Consider the following 25,837-nt stretch of genomic DNA (forward strand, 5'->3'; position numbering starts at 1 on the left):
CTGGTCCCTAGAGGAGCCTGCAGCCTTCGGCTGCCTGTTACTGTATGCATCGCAATGAAGGCAGCTGTCCGCTGACCAGCCTAAGGCAGTAGAATCTTAAAAGTCCAGAGAGCAACTAAGGAAATTGGAAATAATGTGATTATTTAAGCTGTAATAAAATACAGGCTCATAGCTAGATCTCTTTAAGAAAAATCCTGGAATATCATTAGAGAAGTGGGTGGAGGAGAGGTGGTGAGAGCTAATGGTGATGTTGGTTTAGGAGAATGTGGTTGAGAGTCCAGGGTGAAATTTTTGTGACCACCCAACATAAGAGCACAAGATATGACTTTGTAACAGGCATTAAGCAAGAACGAAATTGTTCCTGTGAGCTTGTGCCATGTCGCGCCTTCTCCAAAAACGGTCTAGGCAAGCGGCATCAGGACATGCTGTAGCGGAACACGTGGAGAAGGAACACAAAAAGTCCTGACGATCTGAGCCAGGCAACAAAGCCAAAGTCATTATGAGCAACTCATCTGTTGGCCAGTGTCAGTGATGAGTGGTATTGGTCGGAAGGGGAAAGTATTAGAAGAGGGAAATCTAGGCCGGGCGGGGTGGCTCATGCCTGTAATCCCAGCACTTTGGGAGGCCGAGGTGGGTGGATCACGAGGTCAGGAGATCGAGACCATTCTAGCTAACACGGTGAAACCCTGTCTCTAATGAAAATATAAAAAATTAGTCAGGCATGGTGGTGGGTATCTGTAGTCCCAAATGCTCGGGAGGCTGAGGCAGGAGAAGGGTGTGAACCCAGGAGGCGGAGCTTACAGTGAGCCGAGATAGCGCCACTGCACTCCAGCCTGGGCGACAGAGCGAGGCTTCGTCTCAAAAAAAAAAAAAATAAGAGGGAAATCTAGTTTGTTAAGTTACATAAATAAAGTCAGAGGCTTTGTAAAAGAAACAGTAAAATTATATGGGCATATGTATTTTGAATGTTGTATTTTATTGATAGAAAAAGGAAGTATTGAATAATCAGAATTAGATATACACGTACTGGGGCTATAAGAGGACCCTAGTCAGCAGGGTGCTTGGAGATGCTGGTATATTAAAGACAAAGAGGATGAACAATTTAGTCTTCAGATTCTAAGAGAAAGGGAGAGATTGGGGTTTTATATTTGTTTCTAAGGGCTGCTAGAATAGATCATCTCATATTTAGTAGCTGAAAACAATAGAAATGTATTGTCTTATAATTCTAAGAGTCAGAAATCTGAAATGGGTCTCACGGAGCTAATATCAAGGTGTCAGCAGGGTGATGTTCCTTCTGGAGGCTCTAGGGAAGAATTCATTTGCTTGCCTTTTTCCAGCTTCTAGAGGCTCTCCGCATTCCTTGGCTCATGGCCCCCTCTTCCATCTGCAAAGCCAGCTATGGTTTTCTCATGCTGCATCACTCTGACACCGACTCTTCTGCCTCTCTCTGCCACATTTCAGAGCACCTGTGATTATGCTGGGCCCATCTGGGCAATCCAGGATAATCTCTGTATTTTAAGGTCAACTGATTAGCAACCTTAAGTCCACCTGCAACCTGAATTCTCCTTGTCATGTAACATAACCTATTCACAGGTTCTGGGGATTAGAACATGGACATCTTTGAGAGATCATTATTCTGCCTACCACAGTTGTAGTTTGAGAGCAATTTATGTGAAAAAAATAAATGTATTATTTCTTTCTACATTTACTTATATAGAAAATAAAGTCACCTGGAGGAGAGTGTGGCAGTAGATAAAAGGTGCATAATGGCACTACCATGTTTTATTTTACTGCCGCTATCACAATCCTTGCAAATAAACCCAGTACTCGTGAATTTATGCACCTTCATTTGTCCTATTTGCCATCATCATTGCATGGAAAAGACAGGAGACAGCAAAGTGCATCTTGGAGGTTCCCACAGTTGACTTGGACATTTAGCAGTCTGCTGCCTCAACTGCTCTCCCAGCTTTTTGTGGGCAGGGGAGGGTGATCCTTCCCAGAGAGAGTTGCAGAGAGGGTTAACTTCACAGCTGGGGTAGCCAAAGACTGAGAGGAGGTGAAAGAACACCCCAAGCTGGGCAGAGAGGGAAGGTGGTCTCCTCTTCCCTTATGTTTCTCAACATCATCGGACTGTGCAGAAACAGCACAAGAAATGAAAGCAAGGACTCCTTGCCTTTTCCTTGCTCTCCTGTCTCTTTAATCTAGGCTGGAGATGCCTTATGCCTGGTGGCTAGAGCTTCTAAGGTGGGACACAGGAAAGAAATGAAGGTGGGCCACATAGGATAACATCTAAGCTTAATGCATAGAGTTAAAAGGGTTTTGGGTTTGTGCCTAGGCTGTCCAGTGCCATTTCTTAGGCATGAAAGGAGATCCAAATAGAGAAAGAAGTGCTGCCTAGGAATACAGTGAATGTACTTGGTTGTGTTAACCCTTATGCTGGGTCTCTTGGGAATCTGAGTGAAGCAGATAGGGATTCTGCATGGTGAGTCCTCCAAAATGGGTGAGCAGGCATAGAGGGCCTCTCTGGGTTTCTGCTCAGTTCTGCTTGTCTCCTGAGAATTGTACTCTGACACGTACACAAGGCTACTTCAGGAGCTGCCATGTATTTATTTATAAGCCCTGCTCCTGGCTATGGCTGATTTGTCCAGGAACAGATACCTGACGCAAGTGAGGTTCATATCTTCTTTCCCCAGCTTCAGGAGTAGAAGCTTGTATTAGCTCGTTCTCCCGCTGCTGTGAAGAAATACCCAAGACTGGGTAATTTATAAAGGAAAGAGGTTTAATTGACTCAAGGTTCAGCCTGGCTGGGGAGGCCTAGGAAACTTACAATCATGGGGGAAGGGGAAGCAAACATGTCCTTCTTCATATGGTGACAGGAAGGAGAATGAGAACTGAATGAAGGGGAAAGCCCCTTATAAAGCCATCAGGTCTCATGAGAACTTACTATAACGAGCATAGCATGGGGGAAAACACCCCCATGATTCAATTACCTCCCGCTGGGTCCCTCCTACCACATGTGGGGATTATGGGAACTACAATTCAAGATGAGATCTGAGTGGGGACACAGTCAAACCATATCAAAGTTGTATAGTCACAAAGTTCAAGGGCTGGTAGTGTCATGTTTCCTAACACATGTCTGTCATGAAAGAGAATAAGGCCAGTGTGGAAAGTGGGCAGGACCAGAGAGGAAAAACGGGTCTTAGAGGCAGGCACTGAAGGCCCTGGCTCCAGCTCTTCCTGAGCTCAGTGGCATTGCTGCCTTTCCCAGGGTTCAATTCCACAGCCCCTCCTTGTATTCTGGGAGCCAACTTATGCTCCTATTTTGCAGAACCAGGTTCAAGCTGGGGTTTTATTGCTTGGAATCAAACCAATACAGTTGAAAAGGGAATGAAGGTGATGGGAGTGTGAAGGCAAGTTCATGAAGGCAGCCCTTTGTAGAATGAGCTGGAGAGGTTGTCTCTTTCAGAACGTGTGCTTCCTGGTAGTGTACAGATGACAAGATGAACAGAGTCTGCTTGGGACACACAAGACAATGAGAAGGCCAGGCAAGCAATGAAGGAGGCAGCAATGGCCAACACACAGTACCATTTCAGTCCAAAGTCAATACCAGTGGCCACAGAGAGACTAGAGGGAGGACAGGAAAAGCAAAAAGAGAGAAGAAAATAGAGGTATGTAAAGAGCTTTGTAGCATGTCCAGCATATAACCGTACACAGCAGCAGTGGTCCTCCAGCTGCTGGGTGTGAGTGGCAGAAAAGCAGAATTGGGATGAGATGGAAGAAAGAAAATAAATATAGGAAATTCAGAAGTCCATTAGGAATAATATTTCTCATTGAGCAATTTTAGCATTCTTGTCCTTTTATCGCTGACTCCTGATTGGTATATGCTTTTGTTATTTTCAAATGACAAATTCTCACATCACTAGAAGATGCTGATCTGTGAACCTTTAGCAAATGTGCTACCCACCATCGTCGTGGGCTTTGAACTGGGTCTTGGGTGGAAATGTGGAACTGGCTGATTTGTTCACATACTCCTGCCCCATGACCCTTTAGTAAGTGGCAAAAACTACCAGATGGCTACCAGGGGTACACTCTGTGGTCAGTCATTTAGTAGACATTATTCAGTGCCTACTATGCCATTAAATAGCAAACAGCTCTCTGGATCTCAGAGAGCTGTTAGAGCTGAGCTAACAGCAAAGTCACAGCTTCTAATAATAGTAACCAATCCTGGTAGGAGGACAGTTATTAATGCAGAACCTTCCCAATTTAGATTGCTAATTAGGGTCTACCTTTGATAAACTTGGAGGGGAAGGAAATAATGAAAGAGAATTTAGTAAGCATACAGTCCAACCACTTGAGAAAATATGAAAAAAATAAAAGTTTTAGATTTTTTCCTTTCTCTCTTAACAAAAAACGACTTACAATTTTGTTACAAACTGTATAGATGTGACCAAAAAAAAAACAAACAAACAAAAAAAAAAACCAAACTACAAAACTATGATGAGTTGGAGGAAGAAGAAATGCTGTCCATCCTGAGTTAAGCAATGCCTAGGAGGAATCCCTAGAGCTAAGGAAACATATATGGAGCAGGTGGGGAGAAGATGAAGAGATATTGAAATGGCTAGGCTCCAGGAAAAAGGGACAGTGAAGTATGGCCTGCAGCTATGGGAAACTATTCTTCAGGAAAACAAACAAACAAACAAAAAACAACAAAAACGAGGTCTGGAATCTAAAGCATTATGGGATATGACCATTAGTCCTACTTTAGAAATATAATACAAATGTACTAAAGCATTCATTATGAAATCAGAGCCTCCACATGAGAAGACCTGAAAACGGAATGTGAAAGGGGGCGAAGAGGAGTGCATGCTGGCATGCCTCGCTTTGCTACATGCAGTTTCTGAACTGTGATGTACAACAGGGAACCAGGACAGGAAGGATCTGATTAGAAAGGAAAATGAGAAGCAGAGCAGCACTGTGGAGAGGAAAGAAGTTGATTCCTAGCAATTAATTAATTAATCTAGCTTTTTTTTCACTTGGAGAAGGTGGGAAGTAGAGAGAATATTAAAAAAGAAATCCTTAATTGCAGGTGACCCAGAGAAAACACACTCAATAGAGAAACTTGCGATGAGTGAAGGAGCAGGAAGGTGATTTGGCCCTGCAGCAAGAAGAGCTTACACCAGGCCAGGTATGGAGGCCCATTCTTTCCTACATGCTACAGATTCCAGATCTTGGTCTGGATATGGTCACCCTGGCTGTAATGATACCTCTGGTCTTTTTTTCTGTCACCTAGAACAGGCTAGGAGAGAGGAGGAGCAAAGACCCCATGGTTTCTGAAATCCCATAAAAGCAAAGTTGTAATGACTTCTGTGACCCTCGTTTTTCCTCCCCTGAAACTATCATTAGACATTAAGTTCACAAACCTCTATCACCCTAGCAGGTTTTTAATAGACCCTTATGGTATCCAGTCCCTTGCTGTCTTATCTCATTTCATTAATTACATTTCATGATCACTGAGGGTCAGGAGGTGGAGGAAGAACCAGCATCCAATTTCAGGGAGCAGCAGCAATCTCAGATACGGGCAAGCAAGATGATGCTAAAAAAAATCAATTCAGCAGTCAGCTGTGACACACAAATGGCTCCCAGTAATAGGGTGAGGATGAGCCAAATACAGATGCAGGTATGGAATGAAACATTTTGATCCCTCCATGTGCAGCAGTGCATTGGGATAGCTGCAGTGATTGTGGTGTAGCTTGCTATGGGTGGGGAGAAGTCTCTGGGGAATCGCAGCCAAACATGGAGACTCGAGATAGTTTGGGACTAAAATGCATGGACTGTTGCTTCTCAAAGTTGGTTTGTCAAGTGCTATAAGGCTTAGGTGAATTTAAAAAAGGGACTCCCTTGGGGATGCTTGCAAAGAAGAGTAAGACCTCATTTATCTGGCAGCTTCAATTGTCCAGAGAACACAAATGAGATAAGTGAGCATAAGGGCCTCTGAACATGATGAAATAAACACCATGCCTCAAGGTTCATTGTTATTGGGAACAACATACCTCACAAAAAAGACTTTTCACACTTGCTTTAGGATCAAAGCTAATCAATTTGGTTATTTGATTTCCTGGTGTGGTAGTTCAGTTTCAAAAAAGGAGTCTATTTCTTCAACCCTTGAATCTAGTCCAGCTTAGTGACTTGTTTTAGCCAATAAAAGGCAACAGAGGTGACAGAATGCCAGTTCTAATCTGCAAGAGTTTTGCATGCTTCTGTTCTCCCTCTTGGAATCCCACTATCCCCATGTGGAAAAGGTCAAACTAGCCTGCTGGAGGGTGAGAGACCATGTTAAGGAGCGCTCAACTGTCCCAGCTGAGGCCATCCTAAACCAGCAGAAGCCAAACATGTGAGAGAGCCCAGCCAACAGCAGCAGAGCTGCCTAGCCAACCCATAGCCACATAGAGAAACACGGCTGAGACCAGTGGAGCCAGGTGGCACATAGACATGTGAGCAATAGTGAAAGCCTATTTTTTAAGCCACTGAGTTTTGGGGTGTTTTGTTACTCAGCAACAGCTAACTGATACACATGGTCTGCTACAGATTGGAAAGCCGGGGTTGGGTAGTGAGGGGGAAGGGCCAGTAGAGACAAGCAGACAAACAGAAAACTAAAAGGCAGAAATAGGAATTCAAAGAATATTATCATCTGGGGCCATTTAGGGATGGAGAAGCAGTTTGTGGCACCTTATAAGATCCTGACCACTGACAGTTTTAAAGCATAATAGAAGACCACTGACTCTGAGTCATCTAGAAAAATTAACTGAAATGTAGTGTCCTTTTGTTAGGAAGGCAAGTGGATGAACCATATTTAAGAAAGACTGCCATTAAAAAAATAGTTAAAATAAAAAGCTTAGAGTGTTAAGTGTCATTTATCTGAGACACTCATGTGTGTGTGCAGGGACAATACGTTCTGCAACAAAAATTAGGTAATAGCTAATTTTTTGTTGCTTCCAGGTGCAAAAGGCAGCCTAGGAAATGTAGTTTGGTTGCCATGATGCTGGCATTTTGGGGACGCTTAAGCACTCGGGAAGATAATGGACAGAATATTTGGAATTGGGATGATCTGAGAAATTCTGTGCAGAAGAGCAAGTCTTTTCTCCCCCAAAGCCCCAGATTAGTGATGGCATGTGAGGCAGTGGAAGGAGACATGCAATGTAAGGTCAGTCTTAGGCAGACTGCAGAGATCTCTGTGTGGGAGACTGAGCGGAGACAGAGGGTGCAGAAAAAAATTGCATTAGCAGCCTCCCTCCTTGGCCTGCCCTTTGTTTGCTCCTTTAAGTACCAACATCCAGTTCATTCCGTCTCATGCACTTGAATTCTGCTCTCTTCCAAAGCACAGTTAAGTGTCACGCTGGAAAATAATAATTATTCACATTCCTAGTGTACAGACTGAGTCCCAAGGACTGGATCATGCTTTTGCCATGCATGAACTCATTAACCCTATAATTTAAATACCACTACTATCTCCCCTCTAAAGAGGTGAAAACAGGCACTGAGAGAAGAAGCCACTGGTTTCATCAGTTAGAAAATAGGAAACGGCAGGGGCAGGATTCAAACCTCGATGGTGGGTTCCAGACCCATCCCCTAAACTGTCTGTTCTGCCCCTTTAGTTTGCAAAGTTCCCTTTTTCCCTCCCTGCTGGTCTGGATGCACCCTTTAGTCCAACCCTGACTGTAGACGTCCCAGAGCCCAGACTCGCTGACCCCAACCCTCCTGCCTCTCCCCACTATTAGTTCTCACAGAACTGAGTGAAAAACAATGAAGTCCTTTCCTGGGGGATGTGGTTCTCATGAATTGCTACTTATCGCCTGGAGCAGGCCCAGGGAAGCCAGATCGGGATGGGGATGTATGTGTCCACCTGAGAGAGCTCAGCCTGATCTCTGGCAGCTTCTCACTAGCTGCCAGCACCTCCTCCCTGGCCCCATCCTCACAGAGCCACTGACAGGCCCGGCTCCCAGCTGCTTTATCTCCAGCTAACACACATCTCCTTTCCCTCCTCCTCCTTATCTGGGGGTTTCCTTGCGGCTCGAATGAAAAACCCTCGTGTCACATTGAAAAGTTGCCAGTTATTGCTGCTGGGAATAAAATCCAGCCTCTGCTGGGCAGAGACTCATGAAAGCTTCTAGCTGGGCACCGAGGAGTAGCCAGTTGGAATAATCCTTCAATATGAGCAGCCTCTCAAGCGTAATTAGGTGGTGCCAGGTGGGGCCCCTCCCTGACAGCAAGGAAACCAACAAACAATAGGATGGGCCAGGTTCCCTGCCGCCACCTTGGTTTCCTCCATTCCTTGGCCTCTCGGCACACCTGCCCTGGAGTCTGCCTACCTCATGCTGATGGGTTCAGGCTCTTTCTCTGCATTCCAAAGATACAACAAACTGGATGTGAACTCTCAGGTCAGCCTGAGTAGCAGGCAATGGCTTCACTAGATCCTGAAAGACCAGATCAGTCCACTTGATGATTATCCAAAATGTGGATTTCTTGGCTCTACCCTGGAACCACTGAATCTGAATCCCTAGGGCTGAGGCTTGAGAATTTCCATTTTTTAACCCCCTCCCTCACCTGGATTATGGTACTTAGAACCACTGGACCTGAGCAAATAGATCCAAGAAAGATGCTCCCATATATATGCTCTTCTAAATTGCAAACCCTAAAGGGCCCTTCCACCTTTCAAAGCCAGACATGAGCATTGCTAGCACACCAGCCCTCAAAGTATACTAGGACAGCCATTTCTGTCCCTAGTTCACAGAGAAAGAAGCTCGTGGTTCCTCACAGGCCATGGATGATACCAAGAGAGTTGAGGCCATGCTGCTGTTTCACTCACAGCCACCTTTCTGGGGCAAAGGAACCACAGTGAGACCTAAAAAGCATTTTCCAAGCCTGGTACTCTGGCCAGAAGCCACACGTGATGAGAGAGGAGGTATGAGGTGACTCTGCAGTGTACACAGCTAGCTGAAGTGGCGACTCCAGAGTGATCACTACCTGAGTGTAAGCTGAGCTCCAGCCACGGCAACTTTCCAGAACATTTGTATAGAAAAAGCAGGAATATCAGTGATTCTCAATGGGAGTGACTTTCACCCCACCTGGGGGACATTTGGCAATGTCTGGAGACATTTTTGATTCTCACAACTGTGGTGGTAGGGGGACCACTGAACTCTAATGGGGAGAGGTCAGGAATGCTGCTAAATATCCTATAATTCATAGGACATTAAGAACACAACAAAGAATTATCTGGCTCAGAATGTCACTAGCACCATGATTGAGAAACCCTGGAATAAAGACATGAGCCCAAGTCCAGGGATGTCCTTAGCCCCTGAAGGTAGGGTGTTCAATCAGACTCTTTGTTTGGGGTTGGAGTTTTTATACTTTCCATTTGTTGTAATTTATCTAGAAAAAAGATGTGAATCAACCCAGGGGCCAGCAGAGAAAGGCTTACAGGCTTACAGGGAGCTCACACAGCCAGCCCCCTGTAGGAGCTGGGCTTAAAAGACTCAGTTTATCTGACATCCCATAAATACCAAGACCCAACTTAAGCTCTTGATTCCTTCAGCAATTGGTCATTGCTTTAACAGCAGCATATGGACGAATAAATGTTCACTACTGAGCTGCCTGGTTAGATTTATTCCATATAGATTCCCCATGTGGTCTCCCGTCTTCACGGAAGAGTTAAAAAAACAGACCATTTAGTTGATAAAATTGAGTCTATTGAGTCTCCCACGAGTTAACGGAGTGGAACCAGCTACTGGTGCAGACTGAAGCACACACATCGCTGTGGAAGCCAGGCTGGAGGGGCCAAATATTTTCTTTGCTGTTGATTTGATGCAGTTCAGTGGTTGATGGTGTGTGGAGGCGGAACTCTTCCCGATGATCCAGTCCCCTCCTGTCTATGCGGCCAGTGCCTCAAAGGACACACATAATTTCTTTTCCCCTATAAAGTGAATCTGGGCATTTTATAGCTGAAAAGGGAGCAATTTCCATTTGAATTAATCAAGAGGCTGAAGGCAAAGGTGCATTATGTAGCTTTAAAGGACATTCTTCCTTGATTGACAAGGTCCCGTGGCCAACCCCTGTAAAGCCTTAGCAATGGAACATTTCTTGACATCACTCAAGGGAGGTCTGTTATCTTAGTTATACTCACATGGAGCCTGTGGGTTTTTTTGCACCCCAGTCTAAGGAATAATTGCAGTCTCACTCTTGGCGTTGAACACATTTGTTAACCATAACCCTGTAACATTTCTTCCCTGTTAAATTAGAAGAAAGCAGTAATATTATTGAAGGAAAACATACCTTTCAGCCACTTTGGACATTTTCAAACAATGTCTGTCGATCTGTGTGTTCAAAAATGTTATCTGGGAAAATGGAGAACACAGACATTAAGACCAAACTACAATTATTTTTGCCCCTCGCTCCACAAACCCAAATCCTGCATTTCTACCAAGATCCAAATAGCTCCTCTGGCCAGACATCTCCAACTCCCTCAGCTCTGCCCTCCAGCAACCTACTTGTGCCTCTGGACATCCCTATCATACAAGATTCACATTCTACAATTTAGCCTGTGTCTCCCCTCCTCCTCTACTGTGGTGTGATTTAAGTCTTGCTTTCCAAAACTTAAAGGCAATATATATTCTACAAAACTTAGCAACGGCACAGACAGGTGAAATGTGCACCATAAATACCTGTTTTGAATAATCCCCAGTGACCCCTCCTCTGCCCACCTTTCACTGGAATCATCAAAGAGCTTTTTTCTGGTTTTTTTTTTTTGAGATAGTCTCAATCTGTTGCCCAGGCTGGAGTGCAGTGGCATGATCTCAGCTCACCGCAACCTCTGCTTCCCAGGCTCAAGCGATTCTCCTGTCTTGGCCTCCTGAGTAGCTGGGACTACAGTCACATGCCACCACGCCCGGCTAACTTTTTTGTATTTTTAGCAGAGATAGGGTTTCATCATATTGGTCAGCCTGGTCTAGAACTCCTTACCTCCGATGATCCACCTGCCTCGGCCTCACAAAGTGTTGGGATTACAGGCATGAGCCACTGAGCCTGGCCAAATAGCTTTTTTTCATAAATCCATTACCTCTTACCCATCAGAAAATAAATTTGTCATGGGCAAGCACCTAAAAGTTTACTCCTTTGGGTTTTGCCCTCTAGAAACCAGCAAGACATAATATAAACAGTAGGTTGCTTTGTTACCAGTTAATATCAGAAGGAAGTAATATAATTAGCCATTGTCTGTTGACCTGGGCTCCTCAACATGAAAGAAAATAACATTCAACCAAGTAATGCTGAAAAGGCATTGGGAGTAGGGCTTTATTTATTATTAAGCGTTCCTTTCAAATCACAGCAATAAAAGTACACCATCCTGAGCTGGTTTAGTCTGGAAGTGCATTCCAATTATAAGGACTGTGTGACATGAGCCCCCTCCTTCCTCCAGCTCCCACAGTGGACTGTGGGAAACCCCACTACAGCAGTTACCCCAAGGCCGGGGATGACTCATTTACACCCTTTTCTAATAACTGCTGGAGGAACTGGGTAGAGAATTCTCTCTCAAGCTTCCGTGGCTCGTTCACACACAGCACTTAAAGGTTCAATCACCCACAGCTGGGTTCCACTGTGGTTTCCAGGAACTCAAAGCTTGCTCAATCTTCAGAGGTGAACATTTGAAAGGGTTTTTAAACTGGCCCCATCTCCTCCTGGGAATGCGAGCCATCAATTCATTCACCTGTTTCCGGATGTCCTCTTTTGTTGTTTTCCTGATTGGTTGGCTGAGTACATGCACCGGGCTCTGTGCCTGGGACTCTTCAGTCACGCCATACACGGACTAGGAGAAGAAGCAAGCACAGAGTGTCATCCACCTGCAGCGTCGGAGGGTGGCTTAGGGGTCAGCTAGTTCAATGACTCATCCAATTTCCTGAATCCCCTCATGACAATACGAGATTGGTCTCTGCTTTTATTTCTTCAATGATGAGAATGCTGCCTCTTAAGGCATGTCATCTCATCTTTGGGGTACCACTATAACCCACATCCTGCCTTTTACTGGGCTGAAAATAGCCTCCTTGTATCTCAGTGTTTCTCCAGATATGGTCCATAGACCATCTACAAAGAATCACCTGGCTGTGCTTGGAAAAGACATGTTGCTGAGTATCCCCTCACCCCCTGGACTTATGGCATCAGAATCTTTGTGGGTGGGTTTGGAAATGTGCATTTTTATCAAATGCCCCAAAAGATTCTGAATAAAGAAAGTTCAAGAACCACTGCCGAAGAATATGCACAAAAGATCCCCTCTACATTTCTGTTGGTTAGCAGATGCCCATCTGGTACAAAACTGGGATGGCAGCCTTTCAGGGTTTCCCTTTCAAGTTAAACAGTTTTCTGGCCTCAGTTTCTCCACATGTCTGTAGCTATAGCTACATTTAAAGCTGTTCCTGGTATTATGGACAGACTAAACACAATCTTCGCAATGGGAAAGAAATGAAACCCTGAGGGTAAGCAATGTGTAGTCAAAATCATCAAAATGAAAAAGGGCTCAGATAAGGTGGATGAGACTCCATGAAATTCTGTAATGTTAGAATTATGGGGCTCTTGAAGATGAAATGAGGACATTTTAGGAATAACATTTTAAAATATAATACAGTGGGTATTATTATCTCAGTGAAGAACAAAATATGTAAGTAGATTAAAGAAGTTTATATACATATGCCATGTCTAGTGTGTATGTGTGTTTTTTTTTTAATACATACATGAAAGAGAGCTAATTGATCATCACAAGAAATATAAATGTTTGGGGACGCATCTCCATTCTTTGGATTTTTTTTTTTTTTTTTTGAGATGGAGTCTCGCTCTTGTCACCCAGGCTTGAGTGCAATGGCACGACCTCGGCTCACTGCAAACTCTGCCTCCCGGGTTCAAGCGATTCTTCTGCCTCAACCTCCCAAGAAGCTGGAATTACAGGTATGCACCACCGTGCCCAGCTAATTTTGTATTTTTAGTAGAGAGGGGGTTTCTCTAGGTTGGTCAAGCTGGTGTTGAACTCCCAACCTCAGGTGATCCACCCGCCTCAGCCTCCCAAAGTGTTGAGATTACAGGTGTGAGCCAACGCACCCGGCCCACTCTTTGGAAATTAATATTATGGAGTCTGGTCATGCTCTCCTGCAATATTGTCCCTGGTGCTGTGGAGAAGGTGCGATGTACAAATCGTGGGGGAGTCTGAGCATGGTACCCTCAGACATGCTGTGGTCACTACTCCTTTCAGTAAAGTCAAACACAAGAGACCACTGGGTCATTCACAGTTGGGCAAGATGGTGATTTGAGTTTGGGTGATCCAGCTCTATCAAAAAATAAAATAAAATAATAAAATAAAATAAAATAAAATAAAACAAAACATAAAAGAGACTTTCATTTGCCTCTAAGTACAAAGCTTGCTTTCACCTGTGAGCTTTGCCACTTCTTGTTCCTTTTGTTTCCTGCCTTCCCTGCCACCTCCCCAGAGACAACTAGATAGAACTTAACCCTTCAGAACACCTGACCCTCTTTCAGGATGTCCTTGGGAAGCCCCTTACCCCCGTCCCCTCCAGGTCTGGCTTAGCTGCCCCTCCTGGGCTCCTCAACTGTCTTGTACATCTCCTAACACAGCATTCATGGCCCTGTTGCCTGTTGGCTTGTTTTACTCCCTGCCATGCTTTGGGCTCCGTGAGGACCCGCCGCTGTATCCTAGCACGAGCACAGCGCCAAGCATGCATCAGCTGCTCAATCAGTATTTGTGAAATGGTTACGGTTTCAAAAGACAAAAGGTGGTGGAATTACAAGCAGCAAATTACTATTTGAATAGTACTAGAACTGGAAGGGCTATTCACATCAGGAATTTTTAACTCAGCTAAACTAGCGAACCTTTTTAACCTTTTGTGGATTCTTCAAACGTCGACATTTTCGGATGTCCATTTCTGTTGTGTTCACACAGCCTGGCTGAGAAAAAAAAAAAACACATCATATAAATTACTACGTGAAAATTACACTTCCAATTTAGCCCATGTCACACCAACAGGATCAATCTTTATCTTTTTCCATTACAGACAATGCATGATTTTTTTCTGTTTTGCCATCATATGTGTTCCTCTGTGGAGTTCTCATATGATCTAGAAAAGCTTACCTCATAATCTAAGGATGATATGTAGAGGGTATAGTGCACAGTTTTTAAGAGCAAATTAGCTATTCAAGTGACAAGATTGCATCAGGTACAGCCCTTTAAAAAAATGTTTTTTAACATACTTAACCATTTGAAAAAGACTCCATGATATCAGGATGAGTAGCTATTTATTTATTTTTTGCTTTTAATTAAATTTTAAGAAGAACAATAGTTTATTCTTTTTAGTTCCATTTCCATAAGGAAAATGCAAGATTTGTTTTAATAACATGAAATCAGAAATACAGTCAAACCTCATTATTTACACATTTTTGCATTTGTGAATTTGCCTACTTCCTCAATTTCTTTTATAACCCCCTCATCAGTAGTTGCACCTTGGGTAGACTGATGTGCGTGTTTCCCACTGAAATTGAACAAGGTGATGTCCTGCCTTTTTGTTTCAGGCCCGTCTATTTAGGGCTAATTTAGTGGCAACTTTTCTGCATTTTTGTGCTTTTTGTTGGTGATTTTGCTGTTTAAGATGGCCCCAAAGATAGTGCTGAAGTGCTGTCCACCGTTCCCAAGCAAGAGTCTGACGTGCCTCAGGAGGAAATAAACGTGTTAGCGAAGCTTTGTGAAGGCATGAACAATAGTGCTGCTGGCCATGAGTTTAATGTTAATGCATCAATGATATATATTGCGTAAGGTGTTTTTACACAGAAACACATTTAAAAGGTTATGTATCGATCAGCTGATAAAAATGTTGTGGCCACAGGCTCACAGGGACCTAGCTTGGTAGTTCCCATGGGAGCGATGCTTCAATGTGCGCTAGTTCAGTGTTTGCAAAGACTTTATAGAACATAGCTGCCATGGATAACAAGAATTAACTGTATTCGACAGAGAATAGTTTAAGATTTAGAGTTGAATAGCAGTGGAAATGGAAATTGTTAATTTGGGGAATGTAAGCCTTTGGGACCCAAAGGTCTTTTGGTGGAATTCCCATAGCTTCTCTTTTTGCAATTCCATATTTTCATGAATGAATAATTTTTTAAAAGGTGGAACTTACATATATTCCAGGAAATTTACTGAGATTATACAAATGAATGGCAAAACCAGTTCCACAAAGCTCAGCGATTTTCTTAAGAATGAGACACCTGGTGGCTAAAGACGGTCTTTTCCCTATAGAGATAAAAATGAAAAATTAAGAAAAAAAATCTAGAGAACTGAGTAGAGCTTTCTCACCACAGGCCTGTGGACATCCCAAAAGGCTCGTTCTTGACTATCCAAAATTTTCCTTTCTGTCTTGTCCTTTTTCCGGTCAATCCTGAAAGAGTAAAGAGAGAAAGGAAATAAGAGGCTCTGTATTCTGTTTTCCCTGCAGACACTTGTGCCAGCATTTGCTCCTGTTTCTAGGAGCTAAGTGAACACAAGACCATTGGTACCCTCATGGTGCCTGCTCTCCGCAGAGCTGTGAAATAGGGGTGTATAATTCCCCTCCCTGAAAACCCCCAAAATTCCACACATGGTAAGAGAACTTGTTTTAGGCTAGATTACAGATTGCCATATATGTGTAATGAACATGGTGGCCTAAGGGAAGAATAGGAATGCAGCTGTTCATCTGAAGTATTAAGATTTGGATTATTAAAAACCGAATTATCCGTTGATACGCCCCTTCATCAAAAAGGATACTGCATATACAAATTATAAGATGGAATATAACTACCATTTCACCAGTGTTCCATGTTCAAATTTGAAAGTTTGCTTTAGATTTAGAATCAGTAGAAAGAAATGTCTTTAAAATGCTGCAATTATGTGTTTTATAAGTCACTTACACCATCTGGCTTTCTAAAGGCAGAATAATGGCCCTTGCATGAGACAAGATCCAGGAGGCAAATATCCCTGCCTCAGCTGGGGGAGGCACAAATTGCAAGAGGGAAATTGCAGGTGACAAAGACTTATTGTTCTGATCTGTAGCACAGATAAGAGGTTTTTTCTTTTTCTTTCTTCTTCTTCTTTTTTTTTTTTAAAAAAGCATGTATTACTTCATTTTATTTCTTCAAGTAAAAAGCAACTCAGATTAATTGCCGTGTAACTCCTGGTTCTCGGCTCTCTTGGGAACCCTTTAGTTTACCGGACTGAAATAAACCCATAATCACCCTGCGATTTTTGTGATAATTACTGTGTACTTAGGTGGCCCACAATTATAATGTAATCACAGAGTTAATAAAAAAAGTTAATCGAGAAATACCATATATTTATGAAGTAACAATTTCCCCTCTGTTTATAACTTGTGATGCTGTTTGATTCTGGAAGAATTAGCATTCCTCTTTGCTTTCCAGTGGCTTCTGAGTACACAAGTGCAATTCTGCCTTAGTCCAGTTGAATCTCAGCCTCCATCTCACCTACTCTCCCACCTTCACCTCTTCGGGGGCACCCAATGCCTGGTACCCACCTACCCCAGGGGCTGCTGGGTGGTCAGGAGGTGGCTGGCATCATGGACAGAAAAAAGGCAGAGACTGTTGGGGGAGGGTCACAACAATGGCAGTGTACAGGCCACTAGACCAGATGGCCTCAGGTCACTTCCAACTGTGACGATAGCTGTGATGAGTCTACACCCACACAGCCTGAGACCCGGCTCCAGGCCATGGGCTGCAACACCACTCAGGCATGTGAGAGGGTTGCTCTGAAGACTCAGCGGCTGCTCACATGCAAGTGGTACCCAGAGGAAACATAGTCCTAGTCTCCCAGCTCAGCATCCCTTTCCTGCTCCTGTCCTACTTCTCCTGTTCACCATTCTGGCTAACCTAGACATCATCCCTGGGAAGGACAGGGGAGATCCAGATCCAATCATTCTGTTTCCCACAATTAAATGGATCTGGTTGACAACCATGTTTGTGGGGTAGGGAACGCAGAGTACCCATTCCTCATGTTTCCTTAGAGAGGAAGAAATGTCCACTATGTACCCAGGAGAAAAAATTCTGGGAAAAACCCTTCCAACTACTTTTTTCCTTTCATCTCTTGTCCTTTGGGGAGGAAAAATGACTTAAGTAATTGGTAGACTTGAAAGAAGAAATTGAGAAAGTTCAGACTCTCCCTCTCTGGGCCCCCATCTAGGTCAGCCTGTGCTCGGGATAGCTGCTCTCTGCGTGCAGAAAACTTACAGGGGTCACCTCTGCCCTGGTGGGGTGGGGTGGAGACGCTGGGGAGAGGAGGCCTATAGATACACACCTTTGTCCAGGAAGGGCAGGTTTAATTTGCACCTGTGGCCACATATCCAATGTCATGCCTTAAAATCTTGTTTTTTTGTTTTTGTTTTGTTTTGTTTTGTTTTGAGATAGAGTTTTGCTTTTGTTGCCCAGGCTGGAATGCAATGGCATAATCTCAGCTCACTGCAACCTCCACCTCCTGGGTTCAAGCAATTCTCCTGTCTCAGCCTCCTGAGTAGCTGGGATTACAGGGATGTACCACCATGCCTAGCTAATTTTGTATTTTTAGTAGAGACGGGGTTTCACCATGTTGGTCAGGCTGGTCTCCATCTCCCGACCTCAGGTGATCCGCCTGCCTCAGCTTCCCAAAGTGCTGGGATTACAGGCATAAGCCACTGTGCCCGGCCTTACTCTTGTTTTTTAATTAATGTAATAATCTGATATTTTGGACTCCAACTGTCTGACTTCTGTGCCTTATTTTTCTATTGGTTCTAACTCCTCCCCTGTCAGGGAGAAGAAGACAGAGGCTACTTGTTGTTCTTCCTGAAACTCCAAACTGTTTTCCTATGAAGACAAAATCTCCAGTCCAACAGGTAAAATGGGGTTTCAGCCTTTGAGCACAGAAAATAACTGGAAATCTCTTGGGGAAATAGATACATCTTCTTATAACCAGAGTTCTACCTTTGGGAGGATCTCCCTTATCGGCGGAAACACACATTTCTGAAATTGTTTTACAGTAACTTCGGTTATGAAGGTGAAACTTATCCATCCTGACCTTAATTTCTACTCAGGTGCCCTCATGCCAGATTAGAAATACCAACGCCATCTGGAAACTTCACTTTGACAATCCCACCTTCACACCATTTCCAAATTCCAGAGTCTTTTCCTCTCTGAAATGGTCTCTATTAAGTTCACCTACTTTACTTGTGCTTCTGCTTGCATAAAGATGAATTCCCACTTCCTTGCAAAGGCCCTCTGGAGTCTTGCTAGGTTTTCCTAATGAGAAACGAAAATCAACAAGAAGGCATTAATCATCGTAAATTAGCACATCGACACCTATGCTTATGATGAGGCAGCCATCCATTCTGGTTACTTCCAACAGAACAGCAAGACCTGCTTTAAATCCCCTGGACATGCATCCAATTTGACTTTGCACCAGACCCTGATGTACAGAGCTGAACTATTAATATTCATTTACACACCCATTAAGTGTGAAGTCTCTGTGGTTCACCTGATTCCTCTCTTCTTATGTGTTTTACAAGAATGCAACTCACACAGCACTTGTTTCAAAGGTTGCTGAAAATAGGGAAAATTGTCTGTGGCTATTGGGGAATTAACGAGTCTTTGCCACCTGTTGGTATCTCAGGCACAAAACCAAGGCTGGATTTCTCAGGACTCGTCTTCCAGTAGGCAGCTGGGAAGGTCACAGGAAAGGAGAACCAAGGGGACCTGACTTTCATGCTTTTTCTAATGTCAGGATTCAAAAGTGGCCGAGGCTGGGTGCAGTGGCTCACATCTGTAATCCCAGCACTTTGGAAGGCCGAGGCAGATGGATCACCTGAGGTCAGGAGTTCGAGACCAGCCTGGTCAACAGGGTGAAACCCCGTCTCTACTAAAATTACAAAAATTAGCTGGGCATAGTGGCAAGTGCCTGTAATCCCAGCTACTTGGGAGACTGAGAGAGGAGAATCGCTTGAACCTGGGAGGCGGGGAGGTTGCAGTGAGCTGAGATCCGGCCACTGCACTGCAGCCTGGGCAACAAGACTGAAACTCCGTCCCAAAAAAAAAAAAAAAAAAAAAGGGCCCGAAGAGAGTGTCTACATTTGTGATGTTCATGAAAGAAAAAGCCAAAAACAGAAAGAAAAGAAAAGTCATTGAGGGTTGGCATTAGAGAAAAAAGTATTTTCTCTAAGTCTGTAGAGTTACCTAATAGAACAAGAGGATGGACGGTGAGGAGGGGAATTTGACAGGCACCCTAATGATCCTCCTAATTCTGATGAATGCAAGGCTGGAGCCCATATTATGCTATGTATTTTCATAGAGCTCATGCCAACACTAATTGATTACCCTCATTAATGGATTATTAATATAAAAGGAGCTTCAGTTGGAGAGTACCACACAGGAGCTCACAGTTATTACCCAGGCTTGGTGCGCAAGTAGTTCTAAAAAACTGTCTTTTTGACCCTTCCACTGCTCACAGGAAGCAAAACTGGTAATGCCTCAATGCCAATCAACTGTGACACAGTCATAGTATAGAATTCTAGGCAGCCATTAAACACAGTAATGTAGATTACAGTTACTGACATGGTAAGGACCCCGAGATACCTACAGTATAATGACTGGGGAAAGAGAAGCAGCTGCCACAATAATGTTTATGGTATGATTCTAATAAAGTTTTGTAAAGAAAAAAATGTATGCAGAGAAAAAACTTAGGTGGGGGGAAGTCACGGGTTATATTCTCTCCTTTCTTTGCTGTTTGAATTTTTGTTTTTATAAAAAGAATATGTAATCAGAACATTTATAAAAAATTATTGCATTTTGGAAGCAAAATGTTTTGGTTTTGAATCATTTTTGTGCAGAACTTCAACCTGAGAGCACATCACAATGCCATATTTTTTGTTTTTGTTTTTTTTTTTTTGAGATGGAGTCTTGCTCTGTTGCCCAGGCTGCAGTGCAGTGGCGCGATCTTGGCTCACAACCTCCACCTCCCAGGTTCAAGCGATTCTCCTGCCTCAGCCTCCTGAGTAGCTGGGACTACAGGTGTGTGCCACCACGCCTGGCTAATTTTTTTGTATTTTTAGTAGAGACAGGTTTCAGCATGTTAGCCAGGATGGTCTCAATCTCCTGACCTCGTGATCTGCCCACCTTGGGGATTACAGGCATGAGCCACCACACCTGGCCTCAATGCCATATTCTTTACAAATACCACAGCAGAACATTAAGGGACAAGATCAGAGAAATTGAATCAAATACAGCAGGAGTTGATGCTGTCTGATTTCTGTATGGAACCTTTTTCTAAAACATTGAAAATATGGGGAAGAGACACACAGGAAGGAGGGGCCCCAGGCTTCTACAGTCTGGGCCTTTCCTCAAGGCTGTGTTAAGGAAGTAACGTCATCATGTCGAAGCTACTTGCACTGGGTGCACAAAGAGTACAACAGCAGTCTTTTGAAGGAGGGGTGATGTGACTGCTGGACATTGGGGCAGACAAGGGCACAACCAGGCTCCCAGCATGTCCACAGCCGCAGAACAAACAGGCCAAAGTTTATCTGGGGAGATTATAATGTTCCAACATATGATCATCTGATAATGCAAACTCTATCCAGGTCCTGAGGCTCTGGACAAACTGCTGCACTGCTTCTTCCTCTTCTGTCCCCCTGCATCCCATTCACAGGTCCACAATGCCAGTGGGATCAAAGAGGTGAAGGGCCATGCACAGGTCCTGCTCCCTAGTGGCATGCACATTCATACTTGGGCTGCAGAGAGGGGAGCGATGGCCCAGCTGGCTTGGTAGGCTTGGGAACATGAACCAAGGAGAGGTAAGGCCTGGCAGAGTGGGGCCTCACACTCGTTTTGAAAGACTGAGGCAGTAAAAGTAGGAGGGGTTTTGGAGGTGGGTGGGTCTGAAGATGCTGTTAATGCTGGACTACGCAGGGAAGGATTCTCTGCTGCCCTTAATGTTGCTCCTCCTCCCACAGCTGCTGGCCCTTCAGTCATTCACGGCTCAGCAGCACATTCTTCGGAAGACGTATAGGGAGAGGGAAGTGGAAGGTACAAGAAAGTTCAGGCAATTTCTCCCATTTTCTGTGACCCACATAAAGTTCAGTTTGGGGGGAAAATTTTGCAACCCAAAGTTGAAAAAAAAGGTAAATGATCTATGAGTTTTCAAGTGCTTTGGTTTCTGGGCTCTGTCAAATCAGAATGGACCCAAGTTTGATGGTGGGGCCTCTGATTTTTGCAAGAAGTCCCATCTTATGAAGGACGATAGAGGGGGAAGGTAAGAAAGCTGGGAAGTAGATGCCTCATGTGACATACATCTTGTCTTACTTTCTCAATTGAATTTTACCCTTAGATTCTGCCTCTGTTACTAAGCAGAGGAGAGTGGGTATAAAGATGCAATTTAAAATTTTGATTTAAAATATTACTATGTAGTAAATTTGACTTTTTTCCTTCTGTACAATTCTGTAAATTTTAACACATGTATAGATTCATACAACCACCACCACAATCAGGATACAGAACAGTTCTATCACCTTCCAAAAATCCCCTACCCCATCCATAACCCCTAGCAATCATTGATCTGCTTTTCATCATGATAGTTTTATCTTTTCAAGAATGTCCTATAAATGGAATGGCTTGAGATTGGTTTCTTTCACCCAACATAATGTCCTTGGTACTCATTCAAGTGGTTGTATGTATCAATAGTTCATTCTTTTTTACTGCAGAGTAGTATTCTATTGTATGGATGTACCACAGTTAGCTTAACCATTCAACTGTTAAAGTGCATTTGGGTTGTTTTCAGCTTTTGGTTATCACAGATTAAGCTTGTGTGAACATTAGTTTATAGGTGTTTGTGTGAACATGAGTTCTGATTTCTCTAGGGTATGTATATAGAAGTGGGATTACTTGGTTATATGGTAAGTGTTTGCTCAACTTTATAAGAAACTGCCAAACTATTTTCTAGAGTGGCTGTACCATTTTGCATTACCACTAGCAATGCAGGAGAGTTTCAGTTGTTCGACATCCTCACCATCACTTGGTATCATCAGTATTTTTTATTTTGGCCATTCTAATAGGTATGTAATGGTATCACACCATGGATTTAATCTGCATTTCCTAAATGGCTAATAATATTGAACATCTTTTCATGGGCTTATTTATCATCCTTGTGTCCTCTTTGGTAAAATATCTGTTAAGTCATTTGCCTATTTTTAAGTTGAGCTGCTTGTTTTTTTATTGTTGAATTTTAAGAGTTATTTATGTAAAAATACAATCTTATTGTGATGGTCAGAGGAGGTGAGAACAAAGGAGGAGAAATAGATCCTTCCTTTCCACTGTCTGAAAGGGATGAAAGGGGGACAAAAGAAAAAAAATAAGCTTAGATAGAGCTACAGATATGATTTTACTCTCTTCTCATATCCTGGAAAATAATCATACTTACTGCTTCATAATCTGCCAGTTCCAGCCTCGCTTTATTCTGCATTGTCCTCTTACAGAGATAGATGGCTGAGGGAAGAAAAGAAAGGACAACATGTACAAAACCAGCAGCACAATGGAATTATAAGCCCATCCATCCATGTGTCCATTCATTCACCCATTTATCCATCCAGCCAGCCAGCCATCCCGCCCACCCACCCTTGCTGTGTGCCCAGCACTGTCCTGGGAAAAATATGTTTTCTAAGTGGACATCATGACCCCTGACCTCTAGAAATCTTTTTGTAGTCATGATCAGATGAGGACTCCTCCATATTCCAATCCTGACAACTCCCCTTCTTCCTCCTTACTCTGCTTCACCCTGAACATCCTTCACTTGGAGTGATATTTCACAAACATGACCACATTACTCCTGTGCCTAAAAGCTCTGCCTTGCATCCTCAATGGCCTCAGAAATAAGGCTGGGTTCATTAGGGTGGCAAATATGGTTCTTTATGATCCGCTCACTGCTTATCTCATCAACTTCTTCTCCCTCATGCAGGCACTGTGAGGCCACCAAACTCTTTTAGATTCATTCCTTTGTATATGCGTCCTTTTTGTGGAAGGTCTTTCTCTCTTCTCTCTTTCCCTCTGTCTATCTGGCAACCTCCTACTAATCTTTGAAGACCCAGGTTGGTGTTTCAGATAGCATCTACACATCCTCGACCATGGAACTAAATTCCATTCACTGAAATCCTGTATTTACTAGACTGTCCCCCGCTCTAGGCTGAAGTCTCTTTAAGGGCAGAGGCTATGTCCTGCTCAGCTTTCATCCTTAGCACCAGAGCCTGTCTTGCCAGGTGTAGTAAAAAGGCTATGGAAAGGGAACACAATTTAGGTCTCTCAACCCAGGCTAAGGAAAGGTTCTTGGCCCATGGTTTCCCTGTTTCTTCCTCAGACACGGCCTTCATCATCACTTCTCCCTACCTTTCCTTCTTCAATGTCTTCCTCCTTCTCCAGAGCCAAGTGGAACAATCCAGGGAAACCAGTAGATGAATGGCATAAATAAATGAACAACAGAATGATCAAGAGGGAGGGCCAGAGAGAACCTGTGATCATTTTGTTGTTGGACAACAAGATCTGTTTACTAAGAGATCTCTAGTCAACTCTGCTGGATCAACCTACTTCATTCATTTGTTCTGAAAAATTTACTGATATCTATGACATTTTGGAGCCTGGAAGCTAGCAGCCTACCCTCTGGCATGCCCACAGTTCTGGCAAATTGTGTGCTCATAAGAGTCAGTTGTGGTTGTTCCCAAATGTGCTTATGTCAGGCACATCTGTTATTTTAATCACACAAGTTCACTAAATATTACATGTGTCAATGAAACTAATGTGCAAAGAGAGAGAGTGTTGCTTCTATGAAAACTCAGTTGAGTGATCTGGAACAATTTAATGAAGGAGAGTCAGCCAAGACAGTCACTGGTGAATTTGATACAGGTGAGATAACTGGAAAAAGGAAGAAAAATAATAAAAATCTAGGAGGGGCCAATGTACAAAAGACTACAAAAATGTCTTTACCTTCTTGATGCACTTTAAAGACACCAAAACAGGGTAGTTTATTTTGAGTGTGGTTGATTTAAGAAACTAAAATCATTCAGCTCATAATCAAAGAGAACACTGTGGTCCTACCTCACATGGCTGTCAGATGAGTGTTCCTTTGTATATCTTACCTTTCCATGAGGTGCTTTAAGGTGTACATATGTCATTTTAAAAATGATTTTCTACTTACCAACTTTTCCAATGAACGAAGCAGCTATAGTGCTTCACTGGGTCTGATAAAGGGGTGTCTGATCTATCACACAGTACCTCCTTCAGTCTCTTGGAGTCCTGGCAGAATTAGGGACAACCTCAGGCAGGAAGCTTGACATGTCATCAGCCCCACTGGGCCAGGTCTTGATTACCTTTGAGCAGTGCAGGTCAGTGGAGGTGGCAGGTGCTTTGACAATGCTGCCCTGGACAGTATTTTGCATTTGCCAAATGTAAAACTCAGAAAAGGCTAACCTGGATTTGACTATGGGTTTTATGCAGGCAGAGTCATCCCAAGAAATGTCCAAAGGGGACAGCTGGGTCAAAATGGGGCAGGGAGGTTGTGAAGTGAGGTATTATACATGGAATGCAGAGCTGGGGTCACTCCTGATGGCCATGAGTCACAGGGTCACACGCTACTAGCTAATGTCCCTGTGCCTAAAGTCACACAAGAAATCTTTTCACCACAACAAGGAAGGTGGGATGTGGCTGTTCTTGGCACAGAACTTCCTGGGGCTTGTCTGCATCCCAGAGTGCCTTCACCAGCACTTGCTCTAACTTCCAACCAACTTTAGTGACTACTGGTGACAACAGTCAGCCCTACAAGAGGGCATCTGGAGGAACTGTCTTAAGCTCAGATACTGGTTTCTCTTGGATATTTAATTTCTTACCAAAAAATTTATATTTCCTTGTTCTTACATCTGGCATTGCACCCTTACCTATATCTCATATCTCACTTAGATAAATCCACTGCCATCCCAAGTTCATCATGTGTCACCAAAAAAAAGTGGAACATATTTAAAAATTGTATAAAGGGAACAGATTCATGTATTATATATGCTATTGAATTTCTTAAAAAAAATTCAGCTTATCGAATTTCAATGTACTGAAGAAACTGACCCCTTTCTGTACTTTCTGCTTTTACTAGCAACATCATTATGTCCTCAATCTCCTAAACTAGGGAACCTATAACTCACTTATTTCTCTATTTTCTTCATACTCTCTGATGACTTTTTAGAATTACAGCATTTTAGCACTGGAGGTAACCTTGGCAACCATGAAGTACAGGCCCCTCATTTACAGATGGGGAAACTAGAGGCCCAGAGAAGTGAAGTGATGGACTCAAGGGCTAGTTAGTGATGGAGATGGAATTAGAATTGAGGCCCAGTGCAGAGTTTTCTCTATGATATTCACCGATCCGTTTACTCATTCAGTCACTCATTCAAAAATGTACTGAGTGTCTCCTATGGGCTAAGTACTGTTTTAGGTGTTGGAAAAATCACCATTGTAGCAGCTACTGCTTCCATTGAGCCCACTGAATATCGGGGACTATTTGACTAAGTCACAGCCCTTACTTAATCCTCCACAGTCCACTCACTTGATCCCCCACAGTCCCCTTGCTTGATCCTCCACAGTACAATGGTGATTTTTCAGTCTCTGATATAGAATTTGACAGAGTGGGGACCAGTAAATGGTTGTCGATTGAATGAAAGTGTCCGGTACTTCATCAGTCTAAATCATACTATATTGAATTCTT

General features: G+C 43.3%; 1 protein-coding gene across 11 annotated transcripts in view; it reads right to left on the bottom strand.

The window, feature by feature from the left end:
• The window catches only part of RGS6 (regulator of G-protein signaling 6), a 656,379-nt gene that overhangs the window by 78,281 nt on the left and 552,261 nt on the right, over window positions 1-25,837 (bottom strand). For all 11 annotated transcript variants that reach the window (XR_001002633.1, XM_011949627.1, XM_011949623.1 and 8 more), the window contains exons 7-12: window positions 22,520-22,584; window positions 18,278-18,354; window positions 15,395-15,476; window positions 13,921-13,995; window positions 11,756-11,854; window positions 10,327-10,388 (exon numbers count right to left, since the gene is read on the bottom strand). Coding sequence is in view for 10 of the 11 variants with exons in the window: in XM_011949627.1 (XP_011805017.1) it covers window positions 10,327-10,388; window positions 11,756-11,854; window positions 13,921-13,995; window positions 15,395-15,476; window positions 18,278-18,354; window positions 22,520-22,584 (460 nt within the window). In the remaining variant the exon portion in view is untranslated. The remainder of the gene's footprint in view (window positions 1-10,326; window positions 10,389-11,755; window positions 11,855-13,920; window positions 13,996-15,394; window positions 15,477-18,277; window positions 18,355-22,519; window positions 22,585-25,837) is intronic.

Source organism: Colobus angolensis, unplaced genomic scaffold (assembly GCF_000951035.1).
Source record: "Colobus angolensis palliatus isolate OR3802 unplaced genomic scaffold, Cang.pa_1.0 Scaffold3, whole genome shotgun sequence".
In the NCBI taxonomy this organism is placed as follows: Eukaryota; Metazoa; Chordata; class Mammalia; order Primates; family Cercopithecidae; genus Colobus; species Colobus angolensis.